General features: G+C 48.4%; 1 protein-coding gene across 3 annotated transcripts in view; it reads right to left on the bottom strand.

Moving 5' to 3' along the window:
• Nucleotides 1–24167, bottom strand: part of TSPAN11 (tetraspanin 11) — a 67721-nt gene that overhangs the window by 29297 nt on the left and 14257 nt on the right. For all 3 annotated transcript variants that reach the window (XM_017851462.1, XM_017851465.1, XM_017851463.1), the window contains exons 2-3: nt 10330–10424; nt 521–712 (exon numbers count right to left, since the gene is read on the bottom strand). In XM_017851462.1, coding sequence (XP_017706951.1) covers nt 521–712; nt 10330–10413 — 276 coding nt within the window. In that variant the 5' untranslated portion in view covers nt 10414–10424. The remainder of the gene's footprint in view (nt 1–520; nt 713–10329; nt 10425–24167) is intronic.

The following is a 24167-nucleotide window of genomic DNA, read 5'->3' as shown; positions in this document are numbered from 1 at the left end:
TTTTGGGTGAAGGGAAGACAGAGCTTCATGAAAAACACTCTATTTCTGTATATCTTTGAAAACTGCCATAATAAAACCTAGAAGGAGGAAGGGGAAGAGGAGGAGGAAGAGGAGGGAGGAGGGAGAAGAAGGGGAGAAGGGGAAGTAGGAGGAGAAAGAGAATGAGAAGGAAAAGGGATAAGGATGAGGGGAAGGGTAGAGAGTAGGGGAAGAAGGAGAGGAGCAGGAAGAAGAGAAGAAGAAATGGAGGAGGAGGCAGATGGGAAGTGGGAGAAGGAGACAGAGATGGAGATGTGGAGAAGGAGCTGCCACTGCAGCTACTGAGACGGCCCTGCTTGCTTGGGTCCTAAGAACCTGGAGACCGTGGCAAACACCAGACCCAGGAGCAGCCACTACCTCTCTGGCTCTCCCACAGCCTCAGCCCCTCCCACTCCAGGGCTGGGGCCCCTCTCGCTTGCTGGAAACCTGACTGGGTGGTGCAGGGCTCCCCCTCCCTGCCAAGCACAGGGTGGGCACTGACCGTGGAGAGGCAGCCCTTCTGCTCCCGGAGGATGGCACCGAAGCCCAGGAAGCCGGTCACCATGACAAGTGCGCCTGCAAAGATGAGGATGTAGGCGGAGGTGGCAAAGGTGCTGGAGGCCAGGACGCTGAGGTAGCCACTCTTCTCCACCAGGGTCCAGATGCCCACAGCCAGGACGGCTGCTCCCCCGACCTGCAGGAGACCACTGGGTTAGAGCAGGGGGTGGTGGGGGCCTCAGCAGCTGCCATTTATTCAATGCCCACAGGGCGCCAGGCACTTCTTTTGCACTGGCTCATTCATTCCTCCAAAGGAGGCGAGAATGGTATGGTTACTCAATTTTATAGATGAGGAAATCAAGGCTGAGAGAGGTTAGGAGACTTGTTCAAGATAAGCAACCTGCAGAGCCAAGTTCTGAATCCAGGTCCGACTGTGAATTTGGTGCTTTTTACCGTGGTGGCCTATTGCATATGAGGCCGGGGGAGAGGACTGCAGTTTCAGGGATGACCAATGTATCTGAGTCCCTCTGCCTCCCCAACTTTTCACCTCCCCAACTCCTGCCACCCTTGGTTCCTCTCCCCTCAAAGCACTCCTTCCCTCTGTCCACACTTGCCTGGTGGGGCTTGTTCAAGCACCGCCCCTTGTTTAATCCTTATGTTTGCCCATTTGGGAAGCACAGCTGGGCTTTTTATCCCTACTATACATAGGAAGAAACTGAGACCCATGGAGGAAAGGTATATTGCCCGAGGTCCTGCCTCTAGTTGGGGGCAGGGGTAGGGGCAGAGGCAGGATAAGAACTCAGAGCCCAGGGCCTGCCCACTCAGTCACGCTGCCTCCATGACTGAAGAGTCTGGAGCCGCCTGGGACTGCAGGAGGAGAAACTTTTTTGCTAACTGTCTGATTCTCCTTTGGTCCTGAGAAGAGGGGAGGGATAGGACCCTCTTGACTTGCAGATAGGGAGATGCCTCCTTAGAAACTGGAGTTGGGAAATATAGCAGGGATGACTTGGCTTGGCTGATTCTATTTGCAATGAAGCCAAGTTATGCTTTCTGTGACTGTTGGACCCAGCAGGGCATAATGTGTGTGTATGCACACATGCACAGCCTCTTCAGCGTGCCAGGTGGGGAGTACGAGGGTGTTTGCCCAGGATTTGGGGACACAACCCCTGGGACCTCTGACTGTCTCTGCCATCTGCTCCTGGGAAGGTGGACTTCTGCCGGCTAGTCTCCCTGCCCCCATTTAAGGATGGGTCTCTTTCCTCTAATGGGTGAGGAATGCTTCCTCAAGGGGTCCTGGGTGTGGTCAAAGCTAGAGAAGTGCCCTGGGCCGTGTCCATGCCCCCTGAGCCTTGTTGCCGAGAGGAGCTCCCCATCTGCCCCAGGAAGACTCCATACAACCTACCCTGTCATTTCCCAGTTCTCCTTCTGGGCATTCACAGACATTTGTGGATCTAACAAACACATATTTACCATTTTCTCTTCTGAGCTTTGCAACAGTTCTGTGAGCATGCGGCAGGGTGGCAGGGCACATATTCTGCATGGTGCAGATGAGGAAATTGAGGCTTGAAGAGAATAAGAATGTGCCCAAGATGACACCATTAGAGTTTCAGAACTGAGATTCAAACCCACGTCTCCTGAGAGAGCAAATCCACGACTCTGTAGCCAGATCCCACAGACTGGCCTGGGCCTGCTCCTCTACTTCTCCGTTTTCAACAGATGCTATTTCTTCAAAGTGCCATTTTATCTCCACTGACACCTCCACCAGGTGGAAGAGCCAGGCGGAAGGACACCATCTGGGCTACAGCAAACAGAATGGGAGTGGCTATCACGCAGATTTCTTCAACTCCATGATGTACACATTTTTCTTTCACATTTTAACATCTCTAAAATTGGGATGTATCTTATGACTGATGGTAGTTTATTATTATACTTGGCAGTTTTTCTTAGTGGTACAAAAAAACAATAGTGCATCTTACCACTGATATCTTAGCTTCAGTGAAATCCTAGAATAGGTTTTAAAATTCTCTGTGGGTATAGGTTATCTGTGGCTCATACAACCTCCATGACCAGTGAGGGATTTCCTGAATTTGGGTCAACAAAATTGTGTAAAGTGAGGGTTTGCAGCCAAATATCCTGCATGGAATTCTTTTTGCTCCCTTCAGCATGCCTGGAAGGCTTGGGTGAGGGTCCCAACTTTGCATAACTAGCCGTGTGACCTCAACACAGTCCTTTAACCTCTCTGGACCTCAGCTTCTTCATCTCCTAAATAAGGGATGTATTAGACCAGTGGTTCCCAACCTATAACTACTAAGAACCCCTTTGATTACTTTTCCCCATGGATCTAATGTTTTGAAGGCCTCCACCCCCTCCCAGTCCTTAGGCTTAGCTGTAAGGAATGAGAAGGTTTCATTCCTTTGGAAGACATGCTTGGGACGTGGTCATCTCTTTAGAAAACAAGCTTTTCTCTGGACAGGAAAATGAACACTGCTCACTGTTGGATGGGTCACCAGAGGGGGTCACGGGAGGACAGAAGTCAGCAGCCTGGGTTCTAGTTCTGACTATGCGCCTGACTAACCACACGCAGCCCCTTCTAAGCCTCAGTTTCTTCATCTGTAAACTGGGGGCACTGGATGGGAACATCTCTGAGGTCCCTTCCACATCTGAGGTCCCTCTTAGTACCGGAGGTCAAGCTTCTGCCAAAGAACCTCCGGCAAGGTGGTACTGAACCAGTGGCTCACGGCTGTCACTCAAGCCACCTGGAAACTGCCTAAGTCAGCAGAGAGCAGCAGAAGAGGCAGGAAGAGGGACTGATGGGGTGGGGAAAGATCTGACACCACTGAACTATTCAACAACCACTGGCATACAGTTGATTCAACAGTATTTGGCTCTTTACAGAAACTGATGTGGTATTCCGTGAGGGTAATAACTACATTTTCCTTTTCTTTTTTTTTTTTTTTTTATCGCTCTGTCGCCCAGCCTGGAGTGCAGTGGTGTGATCTCGGCTCACTGCAACCTCCACTTCCCAGGTTCAAGCAATTCTCCCACCTCAGCCTTCTGAGTAGCTGGGATTACAGTCATGCACCACCACACCTGGCTAATTTTTGTATTTTTAGTAGAAACAGGGTTTCACCAAGTCAGTCATGTTGGTCTTGAACTCCTGACCTCAGGTGATCCACCCACCTCGGCCTCCCAAAGTGTTGGGAATACAGGCGTGAGCTACCATGCCTAGGCAATAACTACATTTTTCAAAGCCATAGCCTGTGGCTGACTACCCGGCAAGCCCTGCAGAGGGTGAAGCCAGGCAATGAGGATGCAAGTCGGCCAGGAGGGGCGAAGCAGGCCACCCCTGCTGTGTAATTTTAGGAACTTTCCATTCATAGGAAAGAAACATGATGGGGTGAAGCATTAACCTGAGTGGCTGCACATGCCTGAGGGCTGAGAGAAATAAGGCAGCAGACCTGGAGGAAAGCAGGCAGAGGGTATAAAAGTAATTGTAGGCGTTTTTCTTTGTGTCTCGCTACCATAGGGCTTCCACAATGAGGGAAGGAAAGGGATGGGGCAGGAGCCAGGACCACTTGAATCCCAATAAGGAAGGATCCTCTGGGCAGGGGAGTTCTCCACCCTCAGTGAGGAGGAGCCCATGGCTCAGGACGCGGGAAATGCACAGGGTGACGGGAAGTGCACAGGGTGATAGCAGACTTTGTGTTTACTGGCTACCTGCTACATGCCAAGCCCCACACTGGACGGAAAAGCCTTCGGGGTTGGACAGGAGCTCACCCATGGGAACCACAATCATCATCTGTGCTCCTCCTCCCTGCTCAGTCTTATCCGTGGTGCCATCACCCACCAACCCCAGACACCGCAGGGTCACTATAGGTTCCTCCTCCTCTCAACGACAACCATGTGCCAATTCCCCTCTGCCCTCAAACCTGTCTCCATCTCCCCGCCACACTGCCCAACTTGGTTCCCCACCACAGCCAGCTGCCGGCTCCTGACTCCTGCTCCACCCACAGGCTGATCCCCCAAGGCACCCCCGGCTCAGAAGTCCCTACCAGCTCCCACGCCCAGGGCACCAAGCCCAAAAACTCTTTCACATGGCCTTGGGGCTCTTACTGTCTGGCCTTAACCTGACTTTTTGGCATCATCTTCTGGTATTTTCTTTCCCCTACACCTGGGGTTTTCTTTTCTTTTTTTTTTTTTTTTGAGGCGAAGTCTTCCTCGGTCACCCAGGCTGGAGTGCAATGGCGTGATCTCGGCTCACTGCAACTTCTGCCTCCCAGGTTCAAGCGATTCTCCTGCCTCAGCCTCCTGAGTAGCTAGGATTACAGGGGCGCGCCACCACGCCTGGCTAATTTTTGTATTTTTTTTTTTCCTGGGTTTTAATCAATTTGAACTAAGTAGTTGCTTTTTCTTGAAAACAGTGTGGTTACCTAATAACTCAGGCACTATTAGCAGAGTGGTAAACAGGGTGAACTCTGGGACGTGGCTTGGTGTCTGAGTCCAAGCCCCTCTGTTCACTGGTGTGGATTTGGATAAGCAGGGCAGCCTCTGTGGGCCTCAGGGAGGCTCTTATTCCTGCCACCTTTCACACATTGTTCTCTCTGCCCTTCCTCTTCCATTGAACTCCTATACACCCTCTAAGGTGCATTTTGAGATTTTGAGTGTGACACCTGCTCTGACTGTCCTGGGCAGGTGAGTTCATCCCTCTTCTGCAAGCCTGCGGTGCTGCTCACTTCACAGCAGCCCTCGGCACTTGGGGCAGGGCAGGGGGTCCCTCACTCCCCTCAGAACACAGCCCAGCACACGGCCTGGCACCTGGGAGCTGCCCCAGTGAGTGTGGGACTCAGTGGATGGGGCTCTGCAGAGGGCTGTGGAAATGGCACCTGCTCCCCTACCTGCCTCTGTGTGCTGAGCTCCTAGGGCAACAGCTAGTGTTTCTCCTTCCTGCTTGATGGCTGTTTTGATTTTTAAAGGGGCAGTCTACAAAGTCCCAGCAGTCCCAGAGAGGAATGGGCTTTTTCTCTGGGTCATTAAGAAGAGGCTCCTGGAAAGGCTGGGGTTGCGCCCTAGGTATCTTAAGGTCAGACTGATACTTGGTTACTCTCATTCCTTCTTTCAACCAATACCCACTGTGCACCTGCTATGATGATGCCAGGCTCTTGGGCCATCATGGGGCCCATGCCTGACACTACCACTGCCCCTGCCCCAGGATCACTTGTAGGACACTGGGTTGAAAGACCTGACTTAGTAATCACCAGGGTGACTTCTGCTATGAAGAAGAAGTGAATGGGTCTAATTTGGGGAGCAAACACAGCATGGGGGCTCAGGGAGAGGACTGGGAGACCAGGTCTGAACAAGACTCAACTTCTTTTAAAGAATGGTTTCCCATTCCCACATCAGAAGAGTCAGCTGAACCCTGGGCTGCAGTCCTGATACAGCACGGCTGAGCCCTATGCCCACATGCAGGCAGGCACCCCAGTCCCACGCCCGAGCTGCCGAGCTCTCCAGGAGGGCACACAAAAGCATGCATCAGGTGCTGCTGCTCACCCTCCTCATGAACGACCTTCTCTGAGCGCCAGGCATGCATTTCTCTCTGGCTCTGCCCATGCTCCTGCTGCCTTGGTTTATGGAATCTTAAAAGGATAGGCTTGTCATGCTAAGGGCTATTTTCCACTTTAAGGCATCCTTGTTTTTGGCTCTCTGCCTTTAAAATCAGAACACTACCTCCTCTGCTGTCTTCCCCAATCCCATGTACCCCTATAACAAGAGCAAAATCTCATGAGTCTTACTGAAGGGTGGAGCTGGGAGGGAACATGTGATCATCTGTTCATCTTCCAAACCCAGCTCAGAGCCCAGAGGAAACCTTCCTTGGAGCTGTCCCCGCCCCATCTCCCAGCAAATCATTCTGTCCTCTGTACCAACTCCATGTCTTGCACATGTTTCTATAATTATACTCATAGTCTATTTATTTTATTGGATACCTTGTGTGCCTCCTCTTTTAGCCTCTTGATTAAATCTCATTCATCTTAATATCCCTAGCAGAGGGCTACACATGGATGGAAGGAAGGAAAGAAAGAAGGCAGGGAGGGAGGGAGGGAGGGAGGAAGGGAGGAAGGGAGGAAGGGAGGAAGGGAGGACAGGAGGACAGGAGGACAGGGGGACAGGAGGACAGGAGGACAGAAGGAAGCAGGGGAGGAAGGGAGGGAGGGAGGAAGGGACTGACTGATTTCAACCTCTTTTATATTCTGGACGGAGAAACCAAGGCCTGGAGAGAAGTCACTTTTCCACAGTCACACAAGAAGGCCAAAGCAAGTGTGCAGAGCAGAAATTAAGAATCCTAATGCTCAGTTTAGTGCCCATTTAACCAACTGGGCTGCTGACCCACAACGAAGCTGCGTGGCCTGGGAAGCAAGTCACTGGTGTCTGGGCTACAGCAGGCCTAGAGTCCTGAGCTACAGCAGAGCAGCTAGAAGGGGTTACCCTAGGCTTCGTCCTGACTTGTCTCATCTGCCATGGCGCTGTGCAGACCAAGTGCACATCCCCCTCAACTGTGACTCTGTCTCCCAGCAGATCCTGACAGCACAGAGGGGCAGAAGACCATGGTGGGGGGTGGGGGGTGGTCCTGGGTCCTGACAGCACAGAGGAGCAGAAGACCATGGTGGCGGGGGCAGGGGGGTGGTCCCAGGCCACTCAGCATCTCAAAGAGCAGTGTAGCAGAAAAGCCATCACCTGTTCTTTCTTAGATGGTAAGCCTGGAAAGTGGGCAGTGGCCACATTCAGTGGGATGTCGATGTACCAAGAGAAGGGCTTTGAGCCTTGGCAGAAGGTGTTTCCCTCCCACGGACTCCCTGACTCCCGAAGTGATGCTCTCAAGTCATCTCACTACCCTGCTGGGGCTCGAGTCCTCTGTCTTCTCTGCTACCTGTCTTAGCCCCATGTATCCCTGGTCCCTGAGAAAATACCAAGGCCTCAGCTAATGCTCAAGGGCGGGACACAGCTTCTGGAGCAGAGGCATCCTCTCCAGGCAAGGGAGCAGCTGCTTCCTCAGTGCTCCCCATAGCCTGGCAGAGAGCCTGAGAGGCTAGAAAAGTTTTGATTATTAACACAGCCAAGCAGCTGAATAAAATAATAAGTTAGAGAACACCATTGCAGGGGCGATGGGAGCCGTAGGGAGCCACAGAAGAAAAGGGAGGGGAAAGAAACACATCTCCTGGGTGGCCACAGAGGAAACCCTGGACCACATTTTCTTTTACGGTTGCAAAGGAGGCAAGAAAGTGTCAGCATTTTTGGTTCCTTCCCTGCTCTGTAGGATCATCCAATCAACACCAGCTTAACTGAAATTCTAGGTGATGGAGGCCGGGGAGGAGGTGGGAGTGAGGGACAGGGTGGTGGGGAAGGATTGCCACCTGAAGTCTGACCTCGTTCAGGTGGAGGTGAAGACGACTCTGAATTTTTCACACTTTGGAATGTGACCCATTAGGGTTGTGATATAAGTTTAGTGGGTTGTAAGCTGCACTAAAAACAAAAAGAAGGAAATAATCAAAATAGAAAAAAAATCTGTGCGCATCACGCAACATAAGGGTAAACTTACTTTGGTGAACAACGTTCCGCATAACTATTTCTTATGCTTCCACGTATATCTTACATGGGACATGATCCCAAAAGGCTTAAAGCCAGCGCTATTGGAGACTGAGGTTGAACCTCGGTCTCTTGTTTACAATGAAGAGCTCTACCACCCACCATCCACATGTCCCAGATGCCTTTTAGGTTAAGGACTCAATCCCGACAATTTCACCTTTTAAATTCCTTCACTCTCTGCGAATACTTAGATCCCCATTGACACTCCCACAGTGCAAGTCACCACCATCTCCTGCCCTGATCAAAGCAAAGTCTAGAGGGAATGTCAACAGTGGCCGTTCCTGGGGTGGCCAGTGGTTTGGGTTGGACTGGGTCCCCCAAAAGATATGTTGAAATCCTTACCCTTGGTACCTGAGAATGTGGCCTTATTTGGAAATACGATATTCACAGATGTCATCAAGTTAAGATGAGGTCATTAGGGTGGGTCCTAATCCAACATGACTGGTGTCCTTGTAAGAAGAAAATGTCATGTGAAGACAGGGACACACAGGGACAACAGTGTGTGATGACAGAGGCCTTGGAGACTGTAGCGATGCAGCCACAAGCCAAGGAGTGCCAAGAATCGCCAGCCACAACCAGAAGCTGGGACGAGGCAAGGAAAGATTCTACCCAAGTCTCATAGGGAGCTTGGCCCTGTGACACCTTGATTTTTGACTTTTAGCCTCCAGAACTGTGAGGGAATAAATTTTTGTTGTTTAAAGCCATCCAGTTTATGGCACTTTGAAATGAACATAGTGAGATAAAACAATTTTCATTTTATGATACTTTTTAATATTTTAGAGATTATCTGTAGTGGATACATAAGACTTTTATAATCAGGAAATAAACAGTTATTCTTAAAAAGAAATGCTTACTTAGCAAGAATCCTTATCACCCTATTGGATTTGTCCCTCAGAATGGAAACCATCTCTACTACACAGTTTCCTATCCATATCAACACAGCTTTATTACTGCACCATCTTCATCGTCACGACTTCAGTATTGCAGGAAACTCTTGCCCAGGAAGGTAAAAGTGACAAATTATTTTATTATTCCTTTCAGGAACTTTGCAAACATTTAAACAAATAGCAGACTGCACAACTTTTTAATAGATAGCATCTAATGACTGGTCTATTTTCCAAGACTCTTCAGAACTCTTGCCTTGCCATGTCTACCCACCCTAAACTCTCACGTCATGGTCTTTTCCAATCTTAAGCAAGCCCCTGTAGGAAAGACCCAGAAAACTCAGACATGTCCCCCACCTTTGCATTTGCCTTTCTGAGATGCTTCTAAGACTCTGTCAAGTGTCTTCTCCCTTACCATGGTAGCAGGAAGCCCAGCTATGCCTTATCATGGGTTGATCGGGTGGTATTTTTAGGCATTTGACATCTAATATATTCAAAATACTGCATTTATTGAAGGCAACCCCAACAGGCTAGAATTTATCATTGAATTGTAGCTGGGGAAACAGATTCCTGGAAGTTAAGTAGCCTGCCCAAGGCTCCACCATTAGTAGTCAGCAGGGCATGGATCCAGCTGCCTGCAAAGCCTGCACTCTTGTCGCCCTTCTGCCTTCTCAATTTAGTGAGACTGTTGTAACAAATATATACATTCCAGTGTCTATTTTTGGGAACTGATGGTATTCTGCTCCCAATTACCCAGATGATTGCTTCAAGTGGACAGACTACACCCCTCTGGAAGACCTCACCCAGACAGGCTCCTGAGGGGAGTCGCCATAGTGATCATTTTCATCACAGGCAGCAGTAGTCGGAGCCTCCAGGACTTCTGTTTCTCTGCCCTGGGCCTGGAGAATGTTAACCATGAAAGGCGAATGGACTTCAGTGGAAAACAAGTTATTATTTCAGGCAGTCACATTTTCCAAAAGGCACTGGTGCAACAAGTTAGTGGGGAAGAAAGAACTGGACCCTTTGTACAGTAGGGCTAGAACACAAAGCTTATTGTTATGTTTGTGCCTCTATTCAGATGCCAGGTGGTACGAACTCCATGCCAACCTGCAGACCCAATTCTTCTCTTCCTTCTCAGTAGCAAAGGTACTCCTGAGTGGGAAGAGTTCATCCATGGTTGATCGTTGATCTTTGATTTGGAAGATATCAACCTCAAAGTGGTGACACAGAAAAAGGTGGCTTGACTCATTCAGTGTTCTGGGAAGAGGATGTGTGTGCAGAATTCACTCACCCAGAAGAAGAAGTTGAAGACAAAGAGTAAGTACTTCAAGTAGACGATCAGCCAGTCGTCCTGCTCAGTCTTATAGTGGGCCATGGCTGCTGGGCCTGCAGAGAAGACACATATGCTGGGCCAGGGAATCACCAAGAACCACCTTGTCCTTCCCAGAGCCAGAGCATCTTGGCAAGGTTCCCTTCGAAGGGCTCATTAACCTATCTGCCGGGGGCTTTGAGGCTATGCATGGGTAGCATGGAGCAAAGATCTGGGAATTGCTAAGGACACCAAATAGAGGTGAAGTGGGGCAGAATCTTCCAGAACTTTAGATGTCAGTTTTGTCCTCTTGACAAAGGTCTAACCTACAATTCTCCCACAGACTTTGTGCTAGTCTTACTGTATTCTTAATCTCTTTTCCTGTCTCATCAGGGTTGCAGGACACAAGTTTACCTGTCTTACACACACACACACACACACACACACGCACACACACACACATTCAGCATCACTACTTTGCATATGAAACTTGCACTCTGCATCATTTGAACAGGACTCTGAATCCACAGGTGTGGCATGAACCCCAGAGCAGAGCACCTGTGCTGGAAAGGGCCCCAGTGATCACCCATTCCACCCGACCTGGCTGCTGCAGCTTGACTTTCCAGATGAGGAAGCAGGCCCAGACAGTCCTGGTGGTTTGGCAGGAAGAAGTACAAGAGCCCCTGGAGTCTGACTCCCTGGGTTCACACCCTGATCTGTCACAAGATGTGTGATACTTTGGGCAAGTTATGTGACCTCCCATCCCTCAGCATTCTCATCTGTAAGTGGGGATAATGACACATATATTATAGGGTTGTTTTGAAGATTAAATGAAATAATCTATGTGAAGTGTTTAACATAGTCCTTGGCATGTAGTAACTGTTCAATCAATGTTAGCTATTATTACATGTCATAGAACTGGGGTGACAGCCTAAGGCTCCAGTCCTAAAACTCCCGTCTTTACCCCAGCACCATGCTGTCTCTTGTCCTGACGCCCACTGATGGACTCTCTGGGAAGTATGACATCAACAGTGGTGATAAAGGCAGAGAGGGCCTACTGTGCCTAGTAATCTTGTTTGCTTCTCTGTCTGAACCTCAGAAAGTCTGAAGCCTTTGTAGCTTCCCCTTCTTGAGCTACATTTGCCCCTGGGAACGTGCACACCCACACTCACAGAGTAGTTGGTCTTTAAGAAATTACCCCCATTTTGGGAACCTCTTTTATTTCAGAACCATAAGCACGGCTATGCTTATTCAGGCAGACGATCAGCCAGTCATCCTGTTCAGTCTTATAATAGACCATGGCTGCTGGGCCTGCAGAGAAGACACATGGGCTGGGCCAGGGGGATTTAGCATTTCCATCTCTTCCTCCATTATTTCCAACCCCCAATTGGGCCCTCCTTTCATACTGTTCTTGCCTCCTGGGCTGGTGCTTGGCCACGCCCCTGTTATTTCCTCTGAGCCACTGTTCTGCCTCTTATTTCAAGCTCATGGGCTCACCGAGACAAGAAGAGAGGAAGAGAGAAAAGACAATGTGGCTGACTTATTTGTGATTTCTATTTGCAGACTTTGAAGAAGGTAATTTAAGACTGCTAGTCTTCTCGTTAAAAAAAGACAAAACTCATTTTTCTTCAATTTAGTTTTTGAGGTAGGCTGGTAGAATAAATACAGAAGGAGAAAAAAAGAAAGCCTGTAAGAAATGGCCATGGATGGTGTCGGCCAGGGGATCTAACAGGAGTGATTTCACGGTCATGCAGTCAGTCCTGACAAGAGAGCAGGTGCAGCGTCTCCTGGGCCACCGCAGGCCCTTAGCAAATGGCATAGTTTGTGGGGCCTGGCCACTCCTGTCTGCAGTCTCTCTCCCTGTGCGCACCCCTCCCCTCCCAGGCAGGGCCACTGGACTTCTGCCCCAGAACCTTCTCTCTACTTGCGGCAAAGGGGCCTGATTCACTCACTCAAACCAGAGTCAGGGCCCTGCCCTCTAAAGGAAAATTGTATTTTTTAAAAAGAACTTCAGGCAGAAGACAAGGCTTAAGGAAAAGAAACCATTCTAATGGTAAAATTTCAGTCATTAGTGGTAGGGAAGATAGAACCATAAAATGTCAGGGTCAGGGGAAACCTTTGGGCTCACTTAATTCAATCTTCTGCAGAAAGAATGAGGAATTTTACATATTTAAGATGCATATTTAACAATGACTTTTCTAAGGTCACATGGCTAATCTGTAGTTGAGTTTCCTATTCTCCACCATTCAGTGCTCCTTTCCCCAACACCACGTGTGGAGCTCTGTGCTGGGGGTGGCAGAGGCCCCAAAGAAGTGTCCATACCAGCCTGCAGCCAGATGACTGGATCTGAAAGCTAGCTTTGTCATTTTACTGGCCGTGTGACCTTGGGCAAGTTATTTAACCTCTCCATGTAGCTAATATTTATGGAACACTTACTATGTGCCAGGCACAGAACTAAGTGCTTTACACTCATGATTTCAGTCCATCTTCCCAACACCCCTATGAAATAGGGTTATTCCCATTTCATAATATAATCAGGTTTAGACAGGTTAAATAATTCAACTAAAGTCACATAACAAGTAAATGACAAAGTCAGAGCTGAATAAAGAATCTCTGCTTCTGGGCTTAAGCTTTTACCCACTGTGCAGTACTCACAGAACGAGATCTACCAGGGCAAAGGAGGAAGGGGAGGGACCAGAGACTGCTGGTACCCCTAGTATTTGTTAGAATAGAACCTCTCAATTTTAGTTAGATACTTAGTCACCTGGAACAGACAACATTTCCCAGCCTCCTGTCCTGCTAGAAGGAGGATTCACTGCTGGCCGGTAAACGGTATATAAAAAGTGGTATAGGCAACTTCTTACAAGGATCATTTTTAGATATATGTTTCACATGCATTTGAAAAGAATGAGAATCCTGTCATTATAGGATACAAATTCTGTATGTGTCAGTTAGATCAGATTTGTTAATTGTACTTTTCACATCTTCTATATCCTTACTGATATGCTCTATTGGCTATTGAAAAAGGTATATTCCAGACTCCCACTATGATTGTGAATTTATCTATCCCTTGCTTAATACTGTTAATTTTTGCTTCACATATTTTGTAGATATTTTATAGAGTGCAAAGAAATTTGGAGTTGTGATATCCTTCTGGTGGATCAAACTCTTCATCATTAATAAATGTCATTCTTTATCTCTAATAATCAGAGGTATCCTTAATGTGTGTGTGGTGGGGGGGATGTCTCTCTTCACCCTTTCTTTCTGTTGGTTGGAATGCTGATGTTATGGCTGGAGCTCAAGCAGCCATCCTGGGCCATGAGCTGGAAACCATGGGTTCAAGGAGTCTGGGTCTCAGACGAGTTTAGAGCTGCCATACCATCCCTGAGCTGCTTACCTCCAGACTGAGTTTACATGAGAGAAAGACAAACTTGTAGCTTCTTTCGGCTACATGTCTGAATATGTTAATGCTCACAGCTAATAGCACCCTGACACAGCAGAGGAAGCAGTGGGTCCTAAGGTGTGTAGGAGCATCCCATGCTGGGGAATGGCAGGTCTTACACAGCAAGACCAGAGATAATGCTGTGCAGTGGTTGCCAAGCAATTCTGACTGTACAATTGCCTCCACTAATTTATTGATAAATATTATTCATGTACTATTATCAATCTACATGCAGATATTCAAAGTTTAATTCTGTACTTTTTAAAGGTAAAAATAATTAGGGATACAGATTCTAGTAAGTCCTCCCTGCACCCCAGTGTACTGTCTGTCTCCACTTTGGAGGCCACTGGTACAGAGTATGAGTGGAGGGAGTGAGAGCTGAAGGATATGTAGGAGGTCAAGAGTGACCTTACGTGCCAAGCTCTGAGACTTGGATTTGCATCCTGAAGATAAGGCTGACCCCAGGATGGTGGTGCTTAAGTCCAAGAAAGAGAAGGGGGTAGGGAATGGAGAGCAGGGCACAGACTCCTCAAGAGCACAAAGAGGAGGTTCCATCAGGCAGGCAGTATGTGTAAGAGGCAGGGGAGGAAAGATTCTGAGGAGGAGCCCTGCTGTCTAAAAAGAGAGCCAGTGGAGGAAGAAGAAACAAGGCAGCAAAATGGTATGCGAGGGAGAGGGTAGAAGGAGAACCAGGGGAGTGTAGGGTCCTGGAAGCCAGGGAAGACAGGGTGGTCCACAGTGCCACATGCTGCCAAGAGGTCTCAGTCAAACGAGGACTAGCAAGGGCTCACTTTCATCCATGGAGGACAGGTGGGGGGTTAGGGGTGCACCATGAGGTGAGAGGAAATGAGACTGGGAGGTGGATATTTTCAAATGACAAGGCCAGGAGGGAAGCAGCTAGGAGGCCTGGGAAAGGAAGCTGATATGGTTTGGCTATGTCCCCACCCAAATCTCAACTTGTATTGTATCGCCTAGAATTCCCATGTGTTGTGGGAGGGACCCAGGGGGAGGTAATGGAATCATGGAGGCCAGTCTTTCGTGTACTATTCTCACGATAGTGAATCAGTCTCACAAGATCTGATGGCTTTATCAGGAGTTTCCACTTTTGCATCTTTCTCATTTTCTCTTGCTGCCACCATGTAAGAAGTGCTTTTTGCCTCCCACCATGATTCTGAGGCCTCCCCAGTCATGTGGATCTGTAAGTCCAATTAAATCTCTTTTTCCTCCCAGTCTTGGATACATCTTTATCAGCAGTGTGAAAATGGACTACTATTAGTAAATTGGTACCAGTGAGTGGGGTATTGCTGAAAAGATACCAGAAAATGTGAAAGCAACTTTGGAACTGGGTAACAGGCAGAGGTTGGAATATTTTGAAAGGCTCAGAAGACAGGAAAATGTGAGAAAGTTTGGAACTTCCTAGAGACTTGTTGAATGGCTCTGACAAAAATGCTGATGGTGATATGAACAATAAGGTCCAGGCTGAGGTGGTCTCAGATGGAGATAAGGAACTTGTTGGGAACTGGAGCAAAGGTGACTCTTATTATGTTTTACCAAAGAGACTGCCGGCATTTTGTTCTTGCCCTAGAGATCTGTGAAACTTTGAACTTGAGGGTATCTGGCAGAAGAAAGTTCTAAGCAGCAAAGCATTCAAGAGGTGACTTGGGTGCTATTAAAGGCATTCAGTTTTATAAGGGAAGAAGAGCATAAGAGTTTGGAAAATTTGTAGCCTGACAGTGCAGTAGAAAATTTCATTTTCTGAGGAGAAATCCAAGCCAGCTGCAGAAATTTGCATAAGTAATGAGGAGCCAAATGTTAATCCCCAAGACAATGGGGAAAATATCTCCAGGGCATGTCAGAGGTCTTCATGGTAGCCCCTCCCATCACAGGCCCAGAAGTCTAGAAGGAAAACAGTGGTTTTGTGGGACGGGTCCCAGGTCCCTCTGCTATGTGCAGCCTAGGGACTTGGTGCCCTATGTCCCAGCTGCTCCAGCTGTAACTGAAAGGGGCCAACGTAAAGCTCAGGCTGTGGCTTCAGAGGGTGGAAGCCCCAAGCCTTGGTAGCTTCCACATGGTGATGAGCCTGTGGGTGCACAGAAGTCAAGNTTATGTTTTACCAAAGAGACTGCCGGCATTTTGTTCTTGCCCTAGAGATCTGTGAAACTTTGAACTTGAGGGTATCTGGCAGAAGAAAGTTCTAAGCAGCAAAGCATTCAAGAGGTGACTTGGGTGCTATTAAAGGCATTCAGTTTTATAAGGGAAGAAGAGCATAAGAGTTTGGAAAATTTGTAGCCTGACAGTGCAGTAGAAAATTTCATTTTCTGAGGAGAAATCCAAGCCAGCTGCAGAAATTTGCATAAGTAATGAGGAGCCAAATGTTAATCCCCAAGACAATGGGGAAAATATCTCCAGGGCATGTCAGAGGTCTTCATGGTAGCCCCTCCCATCACAGGCCCAGAAGTCTAGAAGGAAAACAGTGGTTTTGTGGGACGGGTCCCAGGTCCCTCTGCTATGTGCAGCCTAGGGACTTGGTGCCCTATGTCCCAGCTGCTCCAGCTGTAACTGAAAGGGGCCAACGTAAAGCTCAGGCTGTGGCTTCAGAGGGTGGAAGCCCCAAGCCTTGGTAGCTTCCACATGGTGATGAGCCTGTGGGTGCACAGAAGTCAAGAATTGAGGTTTGGGCACCTCTGCCTAGATTTCACAGGATATATGGAAACACCTGGATGCCCAGGCAAAAGTTTGCTGCAGGGGCAGGGCCCTCATGGAGAACCTCTGCTAGGGCAGTGTGGAAGGGAAATGTGGGGTTAGAGCCTCCACATAGAGTGCCTACTGGGGTGCTGCCTAGTGGAGCTGTAAGAAGAGGGCCACTGTCCTCCAGACCCCAGAATGGTAGATCCACCGACAGCTTGTGCCTGGACCATGTGCCTGGAAAAGCTGCAGACACTCAATGCCAGACTGTGAAAGCAGCTGCACCCTGCAAAGCCACAGAACCGGTGCTGCCCAAGACCATGGGAACCACCTCTTACATCAACGTGACCTGGATGTGAGACCTGGAGTCAAAGGGGATGATTCTGGAGCTTTAAAATTTGACTGCCCTGCTGGATTTTGAACTTGCATGGGCCCTGTAACCCCTTTGTTTTAGCCAATTTCTCCCATTTGGAATGGCTGTATTTACCCAATACCTGTACCACCATTGTACCTAGGAAGTAACTAGCTCACTTTTGCTTTTATAGGCTCATAGGTGAAAGGGACTTGCCTTGTCTCAGAGGAGACTTTGGACTGTGGACCTTTGGGTTAATGCTGAAATAAGACTTTGAGGGACTGTTGGGACGGCATGATTGGTTTTGAAATGTGAGGACATGAGATTTGGAGGGGCTGGGGCAGAATGATAAGGTTTGGCTGTGTCCCTATCCAAATCTCAACTTGAATGGTATCTCCCAGAATTCCCATGTGTTGTGGGAATGACCCCGGGGGAGGTAACTGAATCATGGGGACCAGCCTTTCGTGTACCATTCTTGTGATAGTGAGTAAGTCTCACGAGATCTGATGGGCTTATCAGGGATTTCCGCTTTTGCTTCTCTCTCATTTTCTCTTGCCACCACCATGTAGGAAGTGCCTTTTGCCTCCTGCCATGATTCTGAGGCCTCCCCAGTCATGTGGAACTGTAAGTCCAATTAAATCTCTTTTTCTTTCCAGTCTCAGTAAGTCTTTATCAGCAGTATGAAAACGGACTAATACAGAAGCGCTTTTGTGTTGTAAGAAAGGGAGGCTGGAGCACGCCTAGAGCACTGGGAAAGGCTCCAAAGCCCACTTAGGCTCTGCTGCCTCTAGGGAAAGGGGACAGGGCTGAAGGAGAGAGAGAGGAGGAGCTACTAGTGCTAGCAACCACTTCCAGCCCTCCTCCTGGCTGCCCAGTGAACTCCCCTGTCTAGGACCTTGTTGTACCCCACAATTTTTCTTTGCCTAGAGAGTGATACACGAGGTGGGCATGGTAATGGCTGCAGTAGCCCCTGGAAAGAAGCAAACATATGCCACTTGAGGTGGGTTCATCTGCCCCCGCCAGTAAATGGAGGGACCTGGACTTTGGATAATCCCCAGAAATTGTTTTCGCTGAGCTTCGAGGAGTGTCTTCTGATTTCTGGGAAGCAGACTGGCCTTCCTAAGTGGGTTATTTCTGTTCATAGGAATTGGGCTTCTTGAACCAATGGGAGGAGGTGTCCCTAAGGGGCAAGAGCCAGAGAGTGGGGGGCAGGCAAGGCAGAGACTCCCACCCAGGGGTGGTAATCAACACTGGACACAGAATCATGGACAGGCCCAGGAGGATGAAGGAGAGGGACCATACCCCCAGACCCCCACCTCTGTGAAGCTGGTCTTTTCTTTGGTCTCTGAAAGGCCCTGATGCATCCCTGCTCCAGGTCATTCATGCTGTGATCTGAATCAGAAACACCTGCTCCTCTCTGCCTGTCCATATGCTCAGGGCTCAGAGGGATCCCATCCTCTCTGAAGGTGGCTGTCCCCACCTTCCCAGATCCCCAGAGTGGCACCGAGTGCCTGTGGACCACAGCAAGTGATTTGGGTCCTTTTCAGTACCATATTTACTTAGCAGGCTGATAGAGTTTGTGGGGTAACTCTCCGAGCCTGTTGGCTTGAGCTGGGGCAGCTGAACCTCACAGTGTAGTCGGGACCCTTTCTCTGGGTCTGCCCTTCTTTGCTGCCTGTGCTTCGTGAGGTATGTTACTGTCTTCTCGGGGTGTTTGTTTTCCCAGCTATCAGCAGAGTGGTTCTCCTGAGCAAGTCTCAGAATTATCTGGAGGGCTTGTTAAAACACAAATTGCTGGGTCCACCCCCAAAGTTCTGGATCATTAGGTTTAGGGTGAGACCCTGGAGAATTTGGTCTCAGAAGGGTGATTAATGATCCCCATTTGCCCAGAACAGAGGGATTTCTTGGAATATGGTAATGCTGTTCAGTGTTAAACCTGGGTAATACCGGAAAACCAGGATGGCTGGCCACTGCTCCCAGATGCTGCTGGTCTCGGGACCACACTTTGATTCAATGTTCTTCAAGGCCCTTTCCAGTTCTGAAAGTTCATGACCTTGCAGTGTAAGTATCCTTCACATCTGAAACTAACTGAGTGGGGCGGAGCACAAGGGTGGCCGTGTTCTCTCATGCTAACTCACATTTAGGACACAGTTCCTGTTGAAATGTCAAGGATTTCCCAGATACCCTGGTAACGGGCCTCAGTGGGCCTTCTTCCAGGCTGAGGTTCTGACTGCAGAACAAAGCTGGGATTCAGGGGGAGCCAGCAGGCCCTGGGGGCCGTTAATGTCATAGGCAGGACCCAGGCCATAGGACATCTCAGAAAAGCAACCGCAGATGCCTTGATGGTGAGGTGATGGATTTTGGCAACTTTCTTCAGGGCCGGATGTGTAATGTCATGGGCTGTGAGACTTGGGGATCACTGTGTCTCCGGCTGGATCCCCCCTTCCCTAAGTGAATGAGGGTCAAAGCACAGAGAAGACAAGGGACATGTAGAAAGGGCCCAGCTGGCTGGCCAGATGTGCTGGGAGTCCCAGTGAACAGGGCAAGGCTCCGGCCAGGGCCAGCGACCAGAAGCAGAGGGACCACAACTATTGGCTGAGCGGGAGAGCTGAGTCCTTTAATGGTGATGGGTGGCAGGGAGTTGAGGAGTGCTTGGGAGCTGATTTTTATAAATCAGACATAAATACAAGGCATTTTCAGGCCCTGGGCCAGCTACATCCTTTACACACTCAAAGATGTGTGGAGTCACCAGCAGGTACCAGGCCTGGTACTTAGAACCAACGGACTTAACTCCTTCAGGAGCTGACAGAGCCATGCAGCGTGGGCCACAGGCATATAAACAACTTCCAGACACGGGAGCACTTTTGAGATGCTGGCCTGTGTTGATAATGGGAACACAGAGGGATGGGTGTTCATTCTGCCAGACAGGGATGGTGGGGGCAGGGGGATGGCAAAAGGAAGGGGCATTTAATCTGGTCCTTGAGGACAGGCAGGGTTTCTGAGGGCAGAAAAGGAGCAGGGGTTGCCCAGACAGTGGGGACAGTGTGAGCAAAGGCCTTGGGGAATGGCTGGGCAGCATGGGCCAGTGCAACAAGAAGCATTGGGAAGTCGGGTTCGGGTTAGGGCCTGGAACAGTCTGGCTGGCCTCACTTAGTTGTGACTTGCCTCCCTTTCCCCACATCCTGTACTCGTGGGATCTCATCAGCTTTTTAGCAAAAGCTCCCATTAGCAAAAGCTCAGGTTGGGGGACTCTGACTCTCTATTCCCTAAGCGGGGAGCATCCCATACCCAGGGGAGGGCTTCTGGGGAACCTGGTGCTTCTAAAATAAAAACAAAGCTGGCACATTTCACTTTAAATAAAGTCTTCCAGGTTCAACCATATTGTCACAAGCAACAGGATTTCCTCCTTTTAAAAGACCAAACAGTCTTCCATTGTGTATATACACACATTCCGTTTATCCATTCATCTGTTGATGGACACTTAGGTCGATTCCATATCTTGGCTATTGTGAACAGTGCTGACATGGACATGGGAGTGCAGATATCTCTTTCACATACTGACTTCACTTCCTTTGGATATAGACACAGAGTGGCTTATGTTAAGCGAAATAAACCAGGCACAGAAAGACAAATAACATATGATCTTACTCACATGTGAAATCTAAAATCATTGATCCCATAGAAATAGAATGGTTGTTCCCAGGGGCTGGGGTGGTTGTGGGGGGTATTAGGGAGATGATGGTCAAAGGGTACAGAATTTTTAGACAAGCGGAATAAGTTCAAGAGATCCATTGTACAACAAGATTATTATAGTTAATAATATATTGTATTCCTGAAAAATATTAAGAGAGTGAATGTTACATGCTCTCACCACAAAACGATAATTATATGAAGTACCACCTACGTTAATTAGACTTAGTCATTCCACAATGTATATATACTTCAAAAATCCTGTTGTACATGGTAAATACATACAGTTTTATCTGTCATTAAAAAAAAAAAAAGGAAAACTCCCCACAAAACTAGTGTGTTTGCTATGGGGATAAGCTAGACCCCACTCTGCATCCCTTCAGTTAAATAAGTGCCAGTTTCTACCTCTGAGTTCTTGGCCAACAAAAGGTCATGCCTGCTCGATGGCCAAAGACAGCTGGAAAGGAAAAAACAGTCTAAATGGTTTAATTTATAACTTAATTTAGGCCTCAGATGAAACTTGGTTACGGTCCCTGCATGTGGATTTCCACACCCCATGCCAACAGCCTTGTCCTTCTGTACCCGTTTCCCTCTTATTTAATTTTCACTTTCCTGCTCCATTCCCGATGAGTGGACACTGTGACTGTCCATATTCCTGAAGCTGTCATAGAAGTGAGACTTCTTCAGACTCTTGGAATGGGGTAGCTGGAAGAAGCCAAAAGGATCCTGAGCTCAGCTCCTTTATGTGAGAATCAAGGAAGCTGAGCCTGTTTGGTGGAGCTTGGGGTCGGGGAACAGGAGGTCACACTGTGGCCAAAGTCACACTGCAGATTAGTGGCAGGGCAGGATCTGGTTTCCTGTCTCCCAGGCCAGTGTTCTTTCCACAGCTACCAACAACATTTTGATTGGCAGATACAGTAATTATAAACATAAACATTTACTAAATGCTAACTGCATGCTAGGCATGCTGCAAACCAAGTGATGTATGTGCATTAATTAATTTAATCCTTGAAATAATCCCATGATGGAATTATCATCCCTTCTTATAGAGGAGAAAACTGAGGCACAAAACAGTAAGTGGAGACCCAGTCACATGAGAGCAGATGTTTGAGACCCAGCAAGTGAGACCCGGACACCCAGAGCAGATGTTTGACTTTTCCTTGTGCAGATCTAGTTTGGGTTTCTTGTAGTTTCTTTTAGCTTGGTGGTCTCTGGTGGAAGCTAAGAATGAGGGGATCTGCCCTGGGCAGAGACCCCAGTCGGGGCTGTGGGAGGCAGCAGGGACAGTGTTCTCTGACCTTTAAGGGAACCTGAGTCAGCAGGGCCATGATAGCTGTCACTGCAAAGAAACCAACTGCTTGGAGAACCCTCTGGAGGGAATCACAACTTCTCCCTGGTCCTCTGTCTCCTTGACTTAGGCCAAAAGATCCAGTGGCTGCCAGTGCCACAGTGAGGCACAGGCTGGGCAGGGGGTCTCTGAGCAACCGCTGGCCTTTTCTATCACCATGTTCATTGTGTGCAGGTAAATGAATTCAGGCAACTCTTTTGGACCAAACCTGGGGTCAGATTGCTAAGTACAGAGTCATGTGGATGGTGCTGTAAGCAGAACTTGAATTAAAACCCTAGCACTAAGAATTCTTTGTCTCTGTGCCCTGAGAGACATGTTTTCCTAAGTACATGACTATTTTTTTTTACTTCATTTGCAAGTAACAAATTGCATTCCATGTCTTAGTCAGGACTCTGCTCCTATTATTAGGCAAGTGGTTTGACTTGTCCTTATTCTCTAGATGCAGACATACAGACAGAGTCCCTGGATGGTTTGCTATGTGTGTTTCTCTTTCTTTTTTGGTTATATTCCAATGCCACATACATGCCATGCTTTTCCTAGATCCTTTTTTCTTTTTTAAAAAAGCTGCAGTCTGAAATGAGAACTTCTTCAGTGCTTGTGACAAAAATCAGTGACGAAGCAAACAGAAAATAGCCACTAGCTGGCAAGTTTGAAGATCTAGGTGTGAGTACCAGCTGCCACCTACAGCAGCGTGAACCCCGCACAAATCCCATGACCTCCAGAGCCTCCCTTCCTCCTCTGTAAGATGGAGACGATGCTGGGCCAGCTTTGTCTCGCTTGCATGGTGACTGTGAGGACCAACTGGGATGGAGAATTTGTAAGAACAGTGAGTACTTCAATTTTACGGCACCAGTGCCAGACAAGAGTAAAGGAATGATTAGACCCAAGTTACTAAGAGCTTCCCAATGAAAGACAATGGGAAAAGGTTGGGTAACCCTAAAAATACATCATTCAGAGCCTGAATCTGATGGCTGGGATGCAGTCTCAGCACTTCTGCCCCTCAGCCCACTGGCCTGCTAGTGCACTCTATTCAGATGGTTGTGAGGGGAGACCCTGTCCCCAGGTGGCCATGAAAAATCTACTTGGAGAAAACCAAGACCTGAGTTTAACAAAGCAAATTGCTTCCGACAGGAAAGTCATTTAAAAGAAGTGGGAAGAAGGCAATGGCTACAGTGATAAGCGCTGTAGAATGAGAGAAGTCCCTCATCTCTGTTTTCAACATAGCAGCAAGGCGCAGCAGAAGGAGCACCCTTGGTGGGGTTGGAAGAGGTGCCCCCAGGCGGGGCTGCAGCTGGGGTGCTCTGTGGGTGGGGTTCCAGGAGGCAGCACCAGCAGGCCTCTGCCATCCCAGCAGGGCCAGTGAGGTCATCAAGTCCAGAAGGTGACAGCTGTCTTGGTGCTTGGGTCACCTCTACATATTCCTTCCTTTCTCAATAGGCCGCCAAACACTACTGCAACTTAAGAGGGGCTAGGCCTACACCTAGGCACCTGGGTTCTAGTCCAAGTTCTATTTCTAACTTGCTCCCTGCCTTTGGGCCTCAGTTCTTCTCACCTATAATACTGGAGTGACCACCTTCCTTACTGGGTTGGGTAAAAATGCGGCCTGATTCCAAGACTTACTGCTGGCACAGTAGTTTCGGACCATTTCTGCATCGCCAAATGCTCTGTGCATTTTGTGTGCCTAGGAATAACTGTGGCTAGTGTTTATCATGTACCATGCATCAGGCACGGTACTAAGAGCAGTTGTCCCGCAGTATACGCGGGGGATTGGTTCCAAGATCCCCAAGTATAGCAAAATCCACGCATACTCAAGGTTGTCAGTTGGTCTCACAGAACCCTTGCATGTGAAAAGTCAGCTCTCTGTATATATGGGTTTTGCATCCTGCAAGTACTGTACTTTTTATCTGTTTTGATTGAAAAATATGCACATACAGGTGGACCTGCACAGTTTAAACACACGCCATTCAAGGATCAACTGTACCTTGTAACAGCGGTCCCCAACCTTTTTGGCACCAGGGACTGGTTTCGTGGAAGACAATTTTTCCATGGATGGTGGAGGTAGGGGCAGGAAGGTTTTGGGATGAAACTGTTCCAACTCTGATCATCAGGCATTAGATTCTCATAAGGAGTGTGCAACTGAGAGCTCTCACATGTGAATTCATAATAGGGTTCATGCACCTATAAGAATCTAATGCCACTGTTTATCTGACAGGAGGTGGAGCTCAGGCGGTAATGCTCGTTCACCCACCACTCATCTCTTGCTTTGAGGCTGGTTCCTACTGGGGCATGGTCTGGGAGTCAGG

Source organism: Rhinopithecus bieti, unplaced genomic scaffold (genome assembly GCF_001698545.2).
Source record: "Rhinopithecus bieti isolate Rb0 unplaced genomic scaffold, ASM169854v2 scaffold_34397, whole genome shotgun sequence".
Classification (NCBI taxonomy): Eukaryota; Metazoa; Chordata; class Mammalia; order Primates; family Cercopithecidae; genus Rhinopithecus; species Rhinopithecus bieti.
The sequence above is the reverse complement of the archived record's forward strand: the minus strand, read 5'-3'. Positions and strand labels throughout refer to the sequence as shown.